The sequence below is a fragment of the Herpailurus yagouaroundi genome, unplaced genomic scaffold (genome assembly GCF_014898765.1).
Source record: "Herpailurus yagouaroundi ecotype Mexico unplaced genomic scaffold, PumYag 250, whole genome shotgun sequence".
NCBI classification, from domain to species: Eukaryota; Metazoa; Chordata; class Mammalia; order Carnivora; family Felidae; genus Herpailurus; species Herpailurus yagouaroundi.
This window is the reverse complement of record NW_024412467.1, coordinates 2,809,619-2,825,579: the sequence shown is the minus strand read 5'-3', so window position 1 is coordinate 2,825,579 and position 15,961 is coordinate 2,809,619. Positions and strand designations below refer to the sequence as shown.

Genomic DNA, 15,961 nt, shown 5'->3' with positions numbered 1-15,961 from the left:
ACACACACACACAGAACCCACAGACCTCCCGGAGACTCACAACTGAATGCGCAGCTCTGACACACACACACACACACACACACACACACACACACACAGCCGAGCCTAAGCAGCTAGAACAGGAACCCACCTGCGGTCCCACGAAACCGCATTCATTGACTTGGTGCAGCAAGGGGCGGCCCTTGGAGAAAGCGCAGGGAGGCTGAGACAGGGGGTAGGGGGAGCATCTTAGGTAAGGTTCCGGTCCTCCTCGGAGGAGTCCGAGGAGGTGTCTCAGGGAAGCAGATTCAGTTCTGGATGGATCGCGGTCTGGAGGTGAGATGAGGAGAAGCGGAGAATAACGCGGGGGTGGCGATGAGGCGAAGGCGGTTCAGCGATTCGAGATCCCCAGGAAAATGTGGGCACCGCAAAGCAGGTCTGGAAGGTCAGCAGTAAAAGGGCGGGAATCACTGAAAGAGGGGTCCTTTCGGCATCTTCCAGCTGGCGCACAGCACAACCGTGGGAGAAGCCACATCGTGCGCTCACTTTGCGGCCGGCTTGCCGTGGGTCCGCTCTCTTGTATCCCCGGTTGACTTCCACTCTTTCAGAGGGAGACACGCTGTGCCTCTTACACAGACGGGAGCATTAAATAATCTCCCTTAATCAAGTTGTAGGAAGAGACGTTCTCAAAACCTTAAGAGAAGCAGGTGGAAAAGAGACGACCCTGACCCCTAACCCTAAACCTAGCACCTGCAACTCGACAGTCCTCCCAGCAAACCTCTAGCCCAGCACCCGGGCCCTGGGTAACAATGGTGGGTTTGATCCCCAGTCCTCTCCCCTGGACCCCACATCCCCCAAAAGAAAGAGCAGGGAAGACTTCACTTCTGCCTGGACACCCCCCCGCAACCGGCCCCCAGCATAGCACCTGTGTTCTGTAGCCATTTGTCTGCTAGTCCCCTCCTATATAACGTACACCAAGACCTCCCAAACAGTAACACAGAGTGGCATTAAGAATGTCACAATCTTGGGGCACCTGGGTGGCGCAGTCGGTTAAGCGTCCGACTTCAGCCAGGTCACGATCTCGCGGTCCATGAGTTCGAGCCCCGCATCGGGCTCTGGGCTGATGGCTCGGAGCCTGGAGCCTGTTTCCGATTCTGTGTCTCCCTCTCTCTCTGCCTCTCCCCTGTTCATGCTCTGTCTCTCTCTGTCCCAAAAATAAACAAACATTGAAAAAAAAATTAAAAAAAAAAAGAATGTCACAATCTAAAGGATGCCACTACATGGGTGAAATACAGCACAGGACAACTGAAATGATCTACTACACTATGTCAAAGAAGGAAGCTTCCACTTGAAGGGCTCACGAGTGGCTTTGTCACAACAGGATGGAGTCAAAAGCACTTTAACAGCTCGACACGCGACACGAACAGGACTAAATCCCTAACAAATGAAATCGCTTATCAGGCGGTACTAGAGATGTTTGTATATCCGTCTTTTCGGTAAGACTGTTGTTCCTCAGGGTGAGGGGTTACACAGGTCTTCTTGAGTTTTGCACCCCACCCCACCCCCCAGCGCTCTGCCCACCATGCTGCTCGGTATCAGCATCCAGTCCCGTGAAAGCAAAGCAGTTATTGGAAAAGTAAGAAAAAGCTCATTCGGGTAAAGCAAAAAGGCAAGAGCACAGTGCAGGCTGGTAAGGAAGAGACAAAAGGTGTCCCGGATGCAGACCAGAGGCTTCTAGCACTGGAGGACAGAGGACTCCTCTGCTTAGGTGACAGAGGAAAGAGAGACACTGGTGAGTTGACTTGGAACGTGGACACATCACAAGAGATCTGTACCTGGGCTGAGAGGAGGGGAGAAGGAAGCAAGGAGAAGATGGGGAATGTAAATAAGAGATACGCTACCAAGGTCCTCAGTGGCTGAGGACTGGGGGCAAGAGTACAAGCAGAGTCCAGGAGCTTTCGTTACCCGGGTATTAGTAAAAACAAGACCTGCATGTAGGGAGGCATTAGAAGTCTGTTCTGAGCCCACAGTGCTATCTCACCTTGGAGCAGGTGCCAACCACCACACAGCCACCTTGTCATTTTCTAATTCCTATCTCCTTTTTCTTCCCCTTTCTTCCTGTTTCACCCCCACTTCCTCCTGCTGCCCTAAGTGTTGGCTGAATAAGACCATGGACTTCTTCGGGGTTAGCAGAAGAGGTCCATTAGAGGTCTGCCTCTTTCTGCCCCAGTGATATGGCCACCAAGAACAGGCCTGGCTGTCCTGTCAGTGTCTCTTCAAAGATGAGCCTCGTGGAACAGAAAAGCAATGACAGAAACCACAAAAGGACTTCCAATGTCAAGGTGACCTGTACCTTCTTGTTACCGTGACCTGCAGTCAGCAAGTGGATACCATGGTGTCTGAATTCTGAACTATCTAAAGAGCACCCAGGTCATATCATGGACGTGGGTGAGGACGCTCTGGGAGAAGGGAAGGAGTGCCACTAACTCCCAGCGCCCGCTGCCTGGGCTTCCTGCCACGTGTGCGAATGGAACCACGGTGGCTAGGACACAGTGCTACACATCCAACTGAACTACAAGGGTCTTCCTAGAGTACCACGTACCGGGAATTCCTAGAACCAATATGTTTTAAGCAATTGTGATAACTGAATCATGTGCATTAGTGTCATGGCCTTTGTTACGTACCCAACCCAGACAACTCTAACGGTGTGACATGACCTCAGACTTGAGGGAAATGCCCCCAATTCCGATAAGCAATTTGACTCACCCTTCATACTGGGACATCTTTGAATGAGCATTGAAACGTCTCCCCTTTGAAACTGTTCGCTACCCTCCGGTACTAGGTATTCATATTCTGGACCGACTTCAAGGATTCTGTGAACCCCTCCCTGTGGTTGGGAATAAGGTAGGCTATCTTCCTCCAAAGAACAGGGGTCACCAATAGACTTTAACATAGTGTGCAAGCTTTTCTCCAAAGACACGAATGTTGAATGGAATCACCCCCTTAGAGCAAGAAAATAGCATCTACAATTTTTGTGAAAGGCCAGTGTCTATTGATAGTCTGTTGTCAAATTCTGAACATAGATCATCCTCTAACTTTCCCACTTGTTGAATTCTAAAAGTCTGACTGTATATTGGCTGTGGAAAAGAGAGAGGTACTTCCCCACAGTAGGAACTACACACGTAATAGTTAGGCTCTCAGAACAACTCACAAGAGCTTCCGTGTTACCTCAAAACAACAGTAAGAACACTGTAGAACCAACTGTTGAAGCGATACCTTTACAGGAAAGTACATTCACGGTTCCCTTGTGGGGGGGGGGGGCCAGGAACAGAAAACTCTCCCTTTCTGGCAATGAAAGTAGGGACTCCCCTTGCTCAAAGCAGGCGTTGAGGGTGGTCATGGTGTGGACTTTGGGGAGGAAGGTCTCTGTGTTGAAGATGAGGCTGGGAATGCATAGTACAGTGGATGAAGACATACTCATCCAGACCAGGAAGGTGGGTGGGGGAGGACAGAAGTGGGGCAGAGGGCCCAGGGGAACAAGTGGAAGGGGAGGACTTGGGTAGTCCACGAGCAGACACGCGGTTTCTCGCCACCTCTCCCAACTCCTCTGCAAACCCAAATTTCTGCTCCTTCTTCCTCTTTATCCCCTCTGGAAGTCTTTGTGGGTTATCAGCACAGCAGGGTCCATGCAGCAAGAAGAAAGAAGCGGAGGGAGTCACCAGTTAGAAACAGAATGAAAGAGATACAGTCTCCTGGCTGACGGGAAGAGGGGAGTTTCTCACAGGGAAGATGTGCATTGCTAGATCAGAGTCTGGTCTGTGTGGCTGGGGCACAGACCTTGCTAATGAGAAAACAGCAGCCACTGCTCCGAAGTGCAAGAACAATTAGAAGTCAAGTTAATGAGAATCTGGTGAATGCTTCCCTTATCAAGGACAATCGTTTTTTTAAAAGTATATTAGAAAGATTCATTGCACACCTGTTGCACTTTGCCAGGCACAACGTCTTCATCGGAGACCCAGAATCCAGAGCAAACAGATGCTCGTTTTTAAAGAAGTCACACATCTCACATTCTAGCCCAGAAATTCAGCCTCGGTCACCAATTTCAAGCAAGGCAGCCTACTTTGAAAGGTCGTGGATCCTTCAAACAAAATTACACCCAGAACCGATTCACTAACGCACTTTGTATTTGCTACAGATACTAAATTCTAGTGGTCATTCATTAGCTAGAAATAAGCAAAACCTGAAAATTTTATACCTTTGTCTATAAACGATTAGAACGTCATCCAAATTCTAAGACCCAGAAATATGAACCTTCAAAATGTGATTTAGGTTACCTCTGTGTTAACAACTTCCATAGGTCTTTTCTTGGTTTCTCCTATGTCCAAGTAACTGGGGGAGAAAAAGAAAAACAATAAGGGTTTCTTTTATTGCTTTTGAGTCAGTTATATAATTTTCTTACTAAAAATTATTAAAAAGCAAAGCAAGCCATAGGAAATACTTACGCCTAAAACAAAAAAATCAGTGGCTACTAATTAAAAGCAATTGTGGTGGTAGGAACTGCTTTCAGTATCAACAACCAGAGTGGATATATGTCCTCTGGTCTCAACTTCAACGAAACTGAAGGCTTGGAAATACATACTTCTTAGGGGGGACATTTTCCCCCAACAATATTTGGCCCCTGACTATATATGTGGTGTTTCTAATTCTTATGTCAATTTTGACATAAAGAGTGGTTTGCCTGTGATGGTGCTTAATGGTTCCAGTAAACACAGCCTTTAGGTCAAGACAAAGAAAGTACTGCTATAGCACGGCATTAGACCATCTGTGAAAGGCTGGGGAATCTTCTTCCCTTTGAAAGCACCTTCATGATACAGAAATGCTCAGCCATGTGGGATGGTTTAGGCATTGGTTCGGCTAAAATGCACATCGCTGAACTAGTTAACCTCTGGAGACCCCTATTACTCCATTGCTACTTGCTATAGATATTAACTAGTGATCATTCTACACACTGTATACTTTGGTCAACGTCAAGCCCTAAGTCCACCACTGTGATCTGGTCCCCACTGTGATTCATACAGAGCAGGTGCTAAATAAATGTTTCAGTATAAAAAAGTATAAATCTAGCATTTAATTTATAACCATAAATACAAAGACAGATACCTCAATTACTGTAATCGCTGAGTTGCAAAAAAAAAGTTTATGTTAGGATTAATTATAGCTATGTTTTATTATTTTGCTTCCATTTTGGGATAGGATGCTTCAGTGAATCAATACCACTGGAAATTACATTTTTCTTACATGAATAGTGTTTACATAGGATAGTGCAGAACTCCCTTTGCTTAGCAATAAAATGGCTCTTTTGCAAATTGGCAGGGAGGGACTGCTTTCTGACATAACAGCAAAACATGTTAACTGTCATGTGAAGAAAAGCGATCCTGGATCCACAAGATTAATGAAGCAGAGTCAACTTCTAAAAGCGCATAGAAAACTTTGGGGAAAATAACTACCTTTACAATCCTGTGCTATACAATAAAAGTTTAGTAACTACCTTGAGTTTAATTATGGTTTCAACAATATTAGGAAAAATCTGAGTTAAAGAAATTCAAGAAGGAAGATGATCATTTTCATTTGAGTACTAGTTTTCCACCAATGCTACATTCTCCAACATCATGTAGGGTCTAAATGACACAAATTCCCCTCAACATCTTCTGGCCTGTCTTTTGTTCTGCCAGTTGCCCCAACCGTTAGGTAAACTTGCAACTGCTAAGCTTCAAATATATTCATTACTTAAATCTTCTTGGCTTCTAATCGTAACCATAGATACTACTCCTTTAACTGAAATGAATCCACTATTCATCCATCAGCATGGAACACTAGCAAGGGAAACTGTCATGACAAACTCAGTTTTTTTGTATGTCAACTAAAAGCAAAAACAACCATGCAGGTCTCTTACCTATACATAATGACTCTGAAGCGACCTTTCTATTTGGTTTGGAACTGGACCTCTTTTTATCTTTTGAGTGGGCAGGGCCAAGTAAACCAAAAAAACAGGGAGTTACAAAAGCGAGTCTACAACTTTGAGCTGTTAATAGATTCTGAAATATACTTCCATTCCCATGACATTGCTTTTTTTTTTTTTTAATTTTTTTTTTCAACGTTTATTTTATTTTTGGGACACAGAGAGATAGAGCATGAACGGGGGAGGGGCAGAGAGAGAGGGAGACACAGAATCGGAAACAGGCTCCAGGCTCTGAGCCATCAGCCCAGAGCCCGACGCGGGGCTCGAACTCACAGACCGCGAGATCGTGACCTGGCTGAAGTCGGACGCTTAACCGACTGCGCCACCCAGGCGCCCCACCATGACATTGCTTTTTACAGGAATTATTTAATAAAAGAAAAATCAACAAAGTACGTGATGGAAGGAACTGGACGTACAGATGGTTTGCATCTTCTACGACATTTTGGTGTTCACAAAGCACATTGACGTCCGCACCATTCGCTTTTCTAACAACCCTGGGAGGTAGGAACGGTTTATGCTCCTCGTCCGCATCAGGAAGAGGCACCAGCTGAGTCCCGTGGCTCAAGGATACACAGCTAATGATCAGCTCAGTCTCAGGTCTGATTTTGAGACTCAAGATCTAAGCGTCTTGCACATCGTTTCACTTAGTTCTTTTCTATGAAATTAGACAAAGGGTGCTAAAGGAGTAAAGGAGCTTTCCAAGAAGGGAAAACTAAATCCAAATGTATCCCTCACCTCGCATAAAAAGAATGTCCAGCAGAAGAAAAGGCAGAACATTCAGAACTCAGTTTAAGCAAATTTAGGAAAAGAAAAATGGTATTTGACGACACTAGTGATATTTGGGAAAATATTTCTATACAGTTAAAACCAGAATTCACAAGCACACACTTTACGCTGAAGATAGTTTTTGCTATCCTGAGGCCCAAGCTCAATTTCAATTAAAATATATTAAAAGCGGGGCGCCTGGGTGGCGCAGTCGGTTAAGCGTCCGACTTCAGCCAGGTCACGATCTCGCAGTCCGGGAGTTCGAGCCCCGCGTCAGGCTCTGGGCTGATGGCTCAGAGCCTGGAGCCTGTTTCCGATTCTGTGTCTCCCTCTCTCTGCCCCTCCCCCATTCATGCTCTGTCTCTCTCTGTCCCAAAAATAAATAAACGTTGAAAAAAATTTTTTTTGAAAAAATAAAATATATTAAAAGCTATGAAATATAAAGTTTCCACACAATCCAGGAATCCCACTCCTAGGTATATAAACAAGAAAAGTGGAAACTTGCACACGATTGTTTCCGGCAGCATCATTTCATAATAGCCCAAATATCTATCACCTGATTAATGGAGAAACAAAATGTGGCACAGCCATACCATGGAATATTCTTCAACAATAAAAAGAATGAAGTTGTGACACACACTACAATATGCATGAGTCTGGGAAACATTCAGGCCACGTGAAAGAAGCCAGCAACACAAAGGGCCACATATTGTGTGATTCCATTGATATGAAATATCCAGAACAGACAAATCCATAGAGGGCAGAGCATAGATAAGCAGATGCCAGACGGATGGGGTTTTGGGCTGATGGGGGGGGGGGGGGCCGGAACTGACGGCCAAGAAAGAATTCTTGAAGATGTCTTTGGTGCAAAAAGGTGATTTCATTAAAGCACAGGGACAGGACCCGTGGGCAGGAAGGGCTGCACTGGGGTTGTGACGGGTAACCGATTATTATATGCCCTCAGGTTGGGAGGGGGTTAGGGATAGAGTAAGTCTCTAAGATATTTTGGACGCAAGGTTTCCAGAACTTTGAGGGTCTAGCTGTTGTTAGGAAAATGCCATTTACTACTGTTTAGTAAAACCTCAAGTCATGAGGCCCTTCAGATGTATATGAGGGGCCATAAGCCTGAAGTATGATTGTCAGCATATATTTTATGGCAGAGTTGAGATAAAGGATGTTTCCAAAGGAATTTTTATATGTTAAAGTAGACTTACAGGATCCTGGGGGGCTGGGGGGGGGGTCAGGATACTGTTAAGCCAAGATTCCCTTTTGCCCCCAGCAAAGTGTCATCATCCAGGCAGCTGAGCTCCTAGAAGGCGGTTACTCTGTTAGTTTCAAGGACTTGTCAGTGGGCTGTAGGCAGTAAGGGAATTTAATTTCTCATTTGCCTTAGTTTCCTCCACCACCAAGGCAAACACTTAAACCCCTTTCCTTTGCTCTTGAGTAGCCAGGAGTGTCTGAGGAATATCACACATATTCCACCTGGGGGTGGGGGAGGAAGGGGCAGGACTGTTAGTCTGTCCTTTGCCCTCAGCTTGCCCGAAGTTCCCTCATCAAGAGGATGGGGAGAAAGGGAAATTGGGATGGGGTTTCATTCTGGACTGATGGAAATGTTTTAATATTAGCCTGTAGTGATATTGCAAAACTCCATGAACCTAACAGAAACGATTAAAATAGGTGAACTTTATGCTATGTGAAATAGATTTCAATTAACACAGTAAAAACAAAACAAAACCAAAAACTATGCACTGTTAAAAATCTACCTGCCCTGCAATACCCACCCCCACCAGGAATAATCTCCCTCAACTGTGAACCTCCACAGGACTTTATTTTTTTTCTAAGCGCAGTTACTCCTGTGTGCATGTAGTGTCTCTCCTGTTAGATGGTAAACTCTTAAAGGCAAGCAGTCACATCTTGCTTATCATCGTTCTCTTCACAGACCTAAGCAGTTTGCTCACTCACTGAACACCTACTATGAGCGACCTCTCTGCTAGGACCTGGGAATAAGCACCAACATTGACCCCTGTGCTTGAAGGTTTTAGCCCTCAAGTACCTAGAGACAGACCCGTAGACAAACACAGTAAGCCAATAAGCTTTTCCAAACATAAGGCCAATAGCACAAACGTGCAGGCTGTGCGGGCTGGAGAGGGTCACAACCGTGGGGGCGTGGTCAGCTCTACTCGGAATGCAAGTCTGGAAGAATTTAAACAGTAGGGGGGGTGAAATGCAGAAAATAATTTTCTCCTCTGGTGACACAATATCCAATACTTCTAAATAATCTTTAAGAAATCTTTAAACTCAAAATGGCAGGTTCCAAGAAAAAGGAAGAAAGAGGAAAGGATAAACAGAACGGGAAGTGCTAAATTACCAGTCTGGTCACTGAATACTTTTCTAAGATTCCTGTTCCTCCTGCTACCCAAGTGAAATTCCTTCTCCAGTCACACTTTCAACCCCCCACCCCACCTGCAGCAGGGGCTCCGCGCAGTCACAGTCCCTGGACACGCCGAGGGTGGGCGAGGCGGGGCTCACTGCTTCCCCCAAGCCAACCCCACACTTTCATGCAACGTACAGTGGTGGGCGGCGGTGGGGACAGACAGACTCACTTGAGTTTCTTGAAGGCTTCCTGGCCTCCGGCCACGTAGTTGCCCCCGCTCTGGATCTGGTCTAGCTTCCGGATGCGGTGCCCGGTGCGCGGGGTGTAGATGTTCCTGACGGCTCCAAAGGGCGCCTGAACGCCGCCCGTCACCTCCTTCAGAAAGACGTCGAAGCTGGACACCTTCTTCTCATGGATGACGACGCGGCGGCCGGCGAAGAAGGGGTCCCCGTTGCGGTACACCAGCACGCTCTTCACGACCGGCTGGGACAGGTGGCTGGACCTGGCGCCGGTGCCGCTCATCTTCCCCGCGGGACGCCGCCCGGCTGGCTCCTCGGGGGAGGCGCCTCTGCTGCCCGGCTGCCTCACAGCACGCACCCCGTGGGGGTCACTTCCTGAAACCTACGCGAAACAGACAAGCCCGAGGTTAAAAAAAAAAAAAAAAAAAGGAGCAGCTGCAGGGCGCCTGGCGTGCACCCAGCCGAGACCCTGCGAGCTGCGGACTCGCGGGCCACGTCCAGGCATTTCACCAAAGTCTGGACAGCCAATCAGCGCTCGCCGTGCACGCACCACACCTGCTTCGCAGGCCACCGGCCGAGCCCAGGTGCAGCCGCCGCCGGACAGGAGCGCGCGAGGGGCTTTACGCAGGCAAGCGGAGGGGGCGCCGGACGGAGAGGTGGGCACGCGCGCTCACACGCACACACGGATTAGAAAGATGCCCAAGCTCCATTTCTAATATCATATTCGTGTTACTCTTTCCAAAAGGCTTTTCTCGCCTTGTTTCCTCACTTCTGTCTCCTGCTTGCTCCCCCAAATGAAAGCAATTAAGTTCTGCCTGGAATTGCCCAGATTCTTATTTGCTGAAAAGTAATAGCCTAACGTGCACTGAGAGAGAGAGAGAGAGAAGACTTGAGGGCTATGGGGAGAGGCTCGAGCTTCCGGGACCCCTAGCCCCCTCCCGCGACCCTCCGCGCCGCCGCCGGCCAAGGTCCCGTGGGCACCGTTTGAACACTGCGGGCAGCGGCGAGCAACCGAGTCCCAGGACGGGAGGCGGTGGGTGGGGTGGGGCCGCCCGCCGCTGGGGTACCTGGCGACACTGGAGGGCCGGCTGGGGGAGGAGCGGCTCGAGCGGGCCCGGCGGGGGCGCAGCGCGGCGGCTCCGCCGGCACAGCGCTCAACTCCGCGGTGGCGCGGCACTCCCGCTGTTCCTCCGCTGCCGTTGTCTCTGCGGGCCTCCCTTGCCCCAGGGGGGGGGGGGATGGACTTGTTACTTCTCGCCGTTTCCATAGCAACTGCAGCCACGCGCGGCGCCGAGTCCGCGAACGAGTCCATGCGCGCGCCCGAGCCCCTTGGGCTTTGCCCGCAGGCTCCGGGGAGAGAGTGGAGAAGTGAGGGTTGGGGGCGGGGGTGGAGGGAAAGTCTGGGTTATCGGGGCGGTCATTCTCCGAATGGACGCCTACTGTGTGCCAGGCGCTATGCTGGAAGCTGGCGATACGGCGGTAAAGAGGACAACCTGAGATGTTTTGCGCGCCTACCACCGCCTAACTTCAGAAGGCTAAATGGCTAAACAGCTGTGTGTGCCCCAGACCCCACATCCTTGCATCAGTGCCTGGGTGCGACAGGGGAGGGGAGCTTTAAGAGTTCTAGGAAAGAGGTGTTGTCCAGTGCACTCTGGGACATATGTCTTGTGGGACCAAGAAAATTCTCTTTAAAAAGTTGAACTCTTTCAGCTCATTCCTGCCAGGATTCCCTTTATTCCTCCTAAGACCTTGCTGCTACCTGTCATGTGCAAATTTCATCACCCGCTGTTCCTCTTGCATCAAATACGAGTAAAAGTAATACTGATAATAACTACCATTAATTGAATGTTTTTGCACGTAGCAGGCATTGTGTTAGGGACTTTAAGTAAACTGCCTGATGTTCATAATAGCCTTCAGAGGTAAGTATTATTCTTTGCTCAGATGAGGAAATGGAGAGGTAGAGATACCAAAGAAGCTTTACCTCAGGTCACACACAAAAATTCAAACCTGGTTCTCTGGGATTCCAGAACTACTTTGACCACCGTGTCATAGTAGTCTAAAAAGTGAACGTGTAAAACATTGCAGTCTGGGGAGCAGAAACATTTTTATTAAAGTTTCCTAATACATTAATTCCTTGGAAGTGAACAGGTTTTCTTTTTTAATTTTTTTTTTTTTTTTTTTTTTTTTTTTTTGGAAGAAAGAGAGTGTGAGCAGGGGAGAGGCAGAGGGTGAGAGAGAGAATCCCAAACAGGCTCCGTGCTCAGCGAGGAGCTTGTTGGGGGACTGGATGCCATGACCCTGGGATCATGACCTGAGCGAAAATCAAGAATCAGAGGTTCAACCAACTGAGCCACCCAGGCGCCCTGAAACTTAACAGTTTTCAAAAGAAGACCAAAGACAAGGGAATAATGCAGAGGAAAAAAAGAGAAAGGAATTCTGTGAACCAGTTATAAACAATGTACAGGTTGCAGGAATGAGCAGGGAAAAGATCTGTGCAAATATGCTACCAAGTGAGAAGTAAGACAGAATGCCTGTTTTGAGGGATGGAAGGCAGTAAACCGAGCAACCCTTGGACCACTTAGTATGTAATTACTGGCTATTGGGGAGGGGAAGGCCTTGATTCATAGCTTTTGCCAATTTTTGTGGTTAAAATACTGCAAATGTGGCTGGTTTCCAGCTACCAATTTGTGGTCACTGAAGGCAAGAGATGCACGGTTGCATGCCATTATTTGGTATTTCCACCATATCATTACAGTAGACATGGAACTTCATAGATAATAGTAAAATCTAGGTGGTGATGAATTTTGAGCATCTATTACCTTTGTTTTTAATATAACCTATTTAACTGTACATTTCTACAATTTAATTTTTTTAGTGGCTATGTTTGAGATTTTTGAAAATTTAACAACTGCCTCTCACAAGGCAGTAGAAGGCAGCTCTCAGCAGCCATGTTCCTGAACAGCTACCCTATGCTAGCAAAAGGCAGTCTAGACTCAACACGTTGACATGATCACATGTTTTCACCAACACCACCTCTTTTCCTATATTCTCTGTCTCCATAAATGGACCCTCATCTACCCATCTGAACATGCACATTTCTCTTCCTCACAGAACACATTTAACTGCAGAGACACAACAACATAGCCACCTATTCAGTCTCTCTGCTCCTTCTGTTTGTTGAATTCGTTTGGGAGCTGTCCTCTCTTATGCAGAAACCCAAAACTGAGCCAAGGGAGGATTTCAGAAGCCACAAAGGTTACAGAAACCCTGATCACGAAGGGCTGAGGTGGAATGAGGAGCCACTTCAGGTGGATGCTGGGGAATGTTCGAGCGGTCACCCACAGGAGAGTTTTGTTTCTATGCTTCTTCCTAAGTGTGAGAAAGATATCGGGAGTGAGAGACGGCAAGAGATTCTCAAAGAAGTTTTACTGTGCATCAAAAATATTGCCATAAAGGTATTTGGCGTTTCTTCAAGAGCCTGAATAAATTTCTGAAATGCTTCTGATTCTGTCTTACTGTGAAAATAATAATTATTTCAAGGTAGGGGCGCCTGGTTAGCTCAGTTGGTTGAGTGTCTGATTCTTGATTTTGGCTCAGGTCATAATCCCACAGTCATGGGATTGAGCCCCAGGTCCAGTTCCTCACCGACTGTGGAACCTGCTTGGGATTCTCTCTCTCTCCCTGTCTCTCTCCCTCTGTTTCTCTCTCTGCCCCTCCTCCACTCATGTGCACACAGATAGGTGCACATGCTCTCTCTCACTCTAAAATAAAAATTTAAGGGGGAGCCTGGGTGGCTCAGTAAACTTAGCGTCCAACTTTGACTAAGGTCATGATCTCATGGTTCGTGGGTTCGAGCCCCACATCGGGCTCTGTGCTGACAGCTCAGAGCCTGGAGCCTGCCTCAGATTCTGTGTCTCCCTCTCTCTCTGCCCTTCCCCCATTCACATTCTGTGTGTGTCTCTCTCTCTAAAAATAAACATTAAAACATTTTAAAATAAAATTTAAAAAATAATAAATTATTATTTCAATGTAATACTGTGCTGAAACCAGACCACACTGCATCCCGAGTTTTATAAGGGTTCTTCAGGGGTACCTGGGTGTCTCAGTCGGTTAAGTGTCCAACGTCAGCTCAGGTCATGATCTCGAGGTCTGTGAGTTCAAGCCCCAGGTCGGGATCTATGCTGACAGCTCAGGGCCTGGAGCCTGCTTCAGAATCTGTGTCTCCCTCTCTCTCTGCCCCTCCCCCCCCTCTCAAAAATAAATAAACATTTAAAAAAATTTATATAATGTTTCTTTAGTCACCAAGTTCTATCCATTCTCCCTCTCAAATATTTCTTGATGGGTAAATCCATTCGTACATCTCCAAATCCATTTCAACTTTCTGAATTCAGGGCACCATCATCACCTAAAATGTCACCTTGTCTCCACCTGTGAGAGCCTGGAAGACTGTTGGAAAACACACATCTAATCATGTCACTTTGCAGCTGAAAACCAATTGGATGTCCCCCGTTTTTTGTACGATAATTTCCAACATCATCAACAGTGATCACAACAGCCTGGCTTTGCTGGCTTATAATGTTTGAATACCATTCTCTTCTCGCTCGATTCTCCCTGCAGCTTCCCAAAGTCAAGACTTATCCTTCCACGTCCTTGAATATTCCTTTGCACATACTTTATAGCTCATTATCCCCCACTGCCTTTTTGGCTCCTTGCAATCAAGTCCCAATTAAATGTTATTTCCCCAGGAAAGATTTACTACCTCAGTTCCCAGATCAGAATAGCTCTGCACATATTTTATATTTTCCTCCACAGTTCTTACTGATTGTAATGATAAACCTTTGTATAATTACATGTTTAATTTTTGTCTTTGTATAATTAGATGTTTAGTCTTTCTATAATTATATGTGTAGACATATAAATACCCTGAAGGAAAAGACTTGTGTCCATTTTATCCATCCATATATGCCCAGTGCCTAGCACAGAAGCTGATATATACGTAATATATATATTATAGTAAGTACTAAATAATTTTCAGTTTACAAATTAAGCTGGGGCACCATTTTTTAAGCGTCTGACTCGGGTTGAATGCCTGAGTTAAATGCCACTTCCGGATCCAGGCAGGAGGTCCGGCCCCTCAGAGCCACCAGGCAAGAGCATCCGGTGTCAATTGGGTGGACCCACCCGGAACCCCCGCGTGGAGTCGCAGGAAGAGGCGGGGCCACCCAGGAAACTTACAAGGGGGCACAGGCTTCGCGCCTCCTGGAGCTCTGCCGGGGCTCCCTGGCCCTTGCTCTTCTTGAGCTCCCGGACCTAGCACAGTAGACGACGTAGCTGCTGCCGAGGCCCAGGGGGACCAGTGGACGCCCTTCCGGTCCCCGGCAGGCTCTGAGGTTACCACGTTCACCACCGGGGTTTGTACCCGGCTCTGATGGTTTCCTGTGCAGGAACTGTGTTTTCCGTCGAGACGTGGCTGGCTGACTCCATCTTCCACCTTAACACCCTACGTGTGCTGGTGCTGTAACCCTCCAGTCCGAGAGGAACCCCGCAGAGCAACCCTCTGCACTCTCTGCCGGATTTGCAGGCCACATTTGACGCCAAGATGCCCACCTTCCAGCTTTTCTCTGTCCCGGCCAACATTCCCTTCACGTCTAGCTCCCGCTGACCTCCCACCGTGTTTCCCTTCAAAGTCTCTCTTCTGCTGCTTAAGCCCCGACCGAGCCGTAGTTCCAGACCTGGAGTGGATGAGCCAAGTCCTGCTGACGGTGGACATAGTTAACTCTAGGGACTTGATGGAAATCACCATCTTCGGACAGCCCCCGTGTACAGAATCGGGTGAAGAACATGTTCCTGAGCCTGGCAAACTGGCACCGGAAACATGGTGCCCGAGGTGAGGGTCTCTGAAAACCTGCAGATGGAGGGAGCCACCCACGAACCACCGTACCTGCCTCTCTTCCAGCCTTTATTACCTTAGCAAAAGTGTTGTGCATGCATGCAGTGTGCTGGGCATCCCTTAGTGAGAGGAATCTAAATAGGACCTTGGGAAAGTAAACAGATCTGACACATTCAGGCCCGTCACTGCCCACGTAGCCTCAGCTTGGCGTCACCGCTATGTCCGGGTCTCAGCTTCAGAGTCTCCACCTGAGAAGTGAGGCTGCAAGCACCTCCCCTCCTCCACCACGCCCCTCACTCAATGAGGAGTAGTTTGGAACAGTGAGCATTTTTCCTTATCCATCTGAGAAGACGAAACAACTTGAGGAGTGTTTGAAAGCTGATGTATCAGGTCCCTGCATTCCTAAACATCTTTTTGCATAAGTATTTTCAAGAGCATTGTAAGAAAGTCCTGCTTCTGCTGCTCAAGTTCAAGAGAAGCAAGTATGCATTACTCTCTGCATTCTTTTCTTTCTTTTTTTTCCTGTGACTTGAGGGGTAGTGCCTTGATTATTATGATGCAAAAGTAAGTTTGTGGTGCCTGGATGGCTCAGTCAGTTGGGCATCCAACTTTGGCTCAGGTGATGATCTTGAGGTTCGTGAGTTCAAGCACCACCTTGGCTCTGTACTAACAACTCAGAGTCTGGAGCCTGCTTG

At 47.5% G+C, this 15,961-nt stretch overlaps 1 protein-coding gene across 1 annotated transcript in view; it reads right to left on the bottom strand.

Moving 5' to 3' along the window:
* The window catches only part of DCDC2 (doublecortin domain containing 2), a 166,640-nt gene extending 156,079 nt beyond the window's left edge, over positions 1–10,561 (bottom strand). Inside the window, exons 1-3 of the mRNA XM_040460340.1 lie at positions 10,444–10,561; positions 9,367–9,758; positions 4,314–4,368 (exon numbers count right to left, since the gene is read on the bottom strand). Coding sequence (XP_040316274.1) covers positions 4,314–4,368; positions 9,367–9,659 — 348 coding nt within the window. The 5' untranslated portion in view covers positions 9,660–9,758; positions 10,444–10,561. The remainder of the gene's footprint in view (positions 1–4,313; positions 4,369–9,366; positions 9,759–10,443) is intronic.
* Between the last annotated feature and the right edge of the window lie 5,400 nt (positions 10,562–15,961).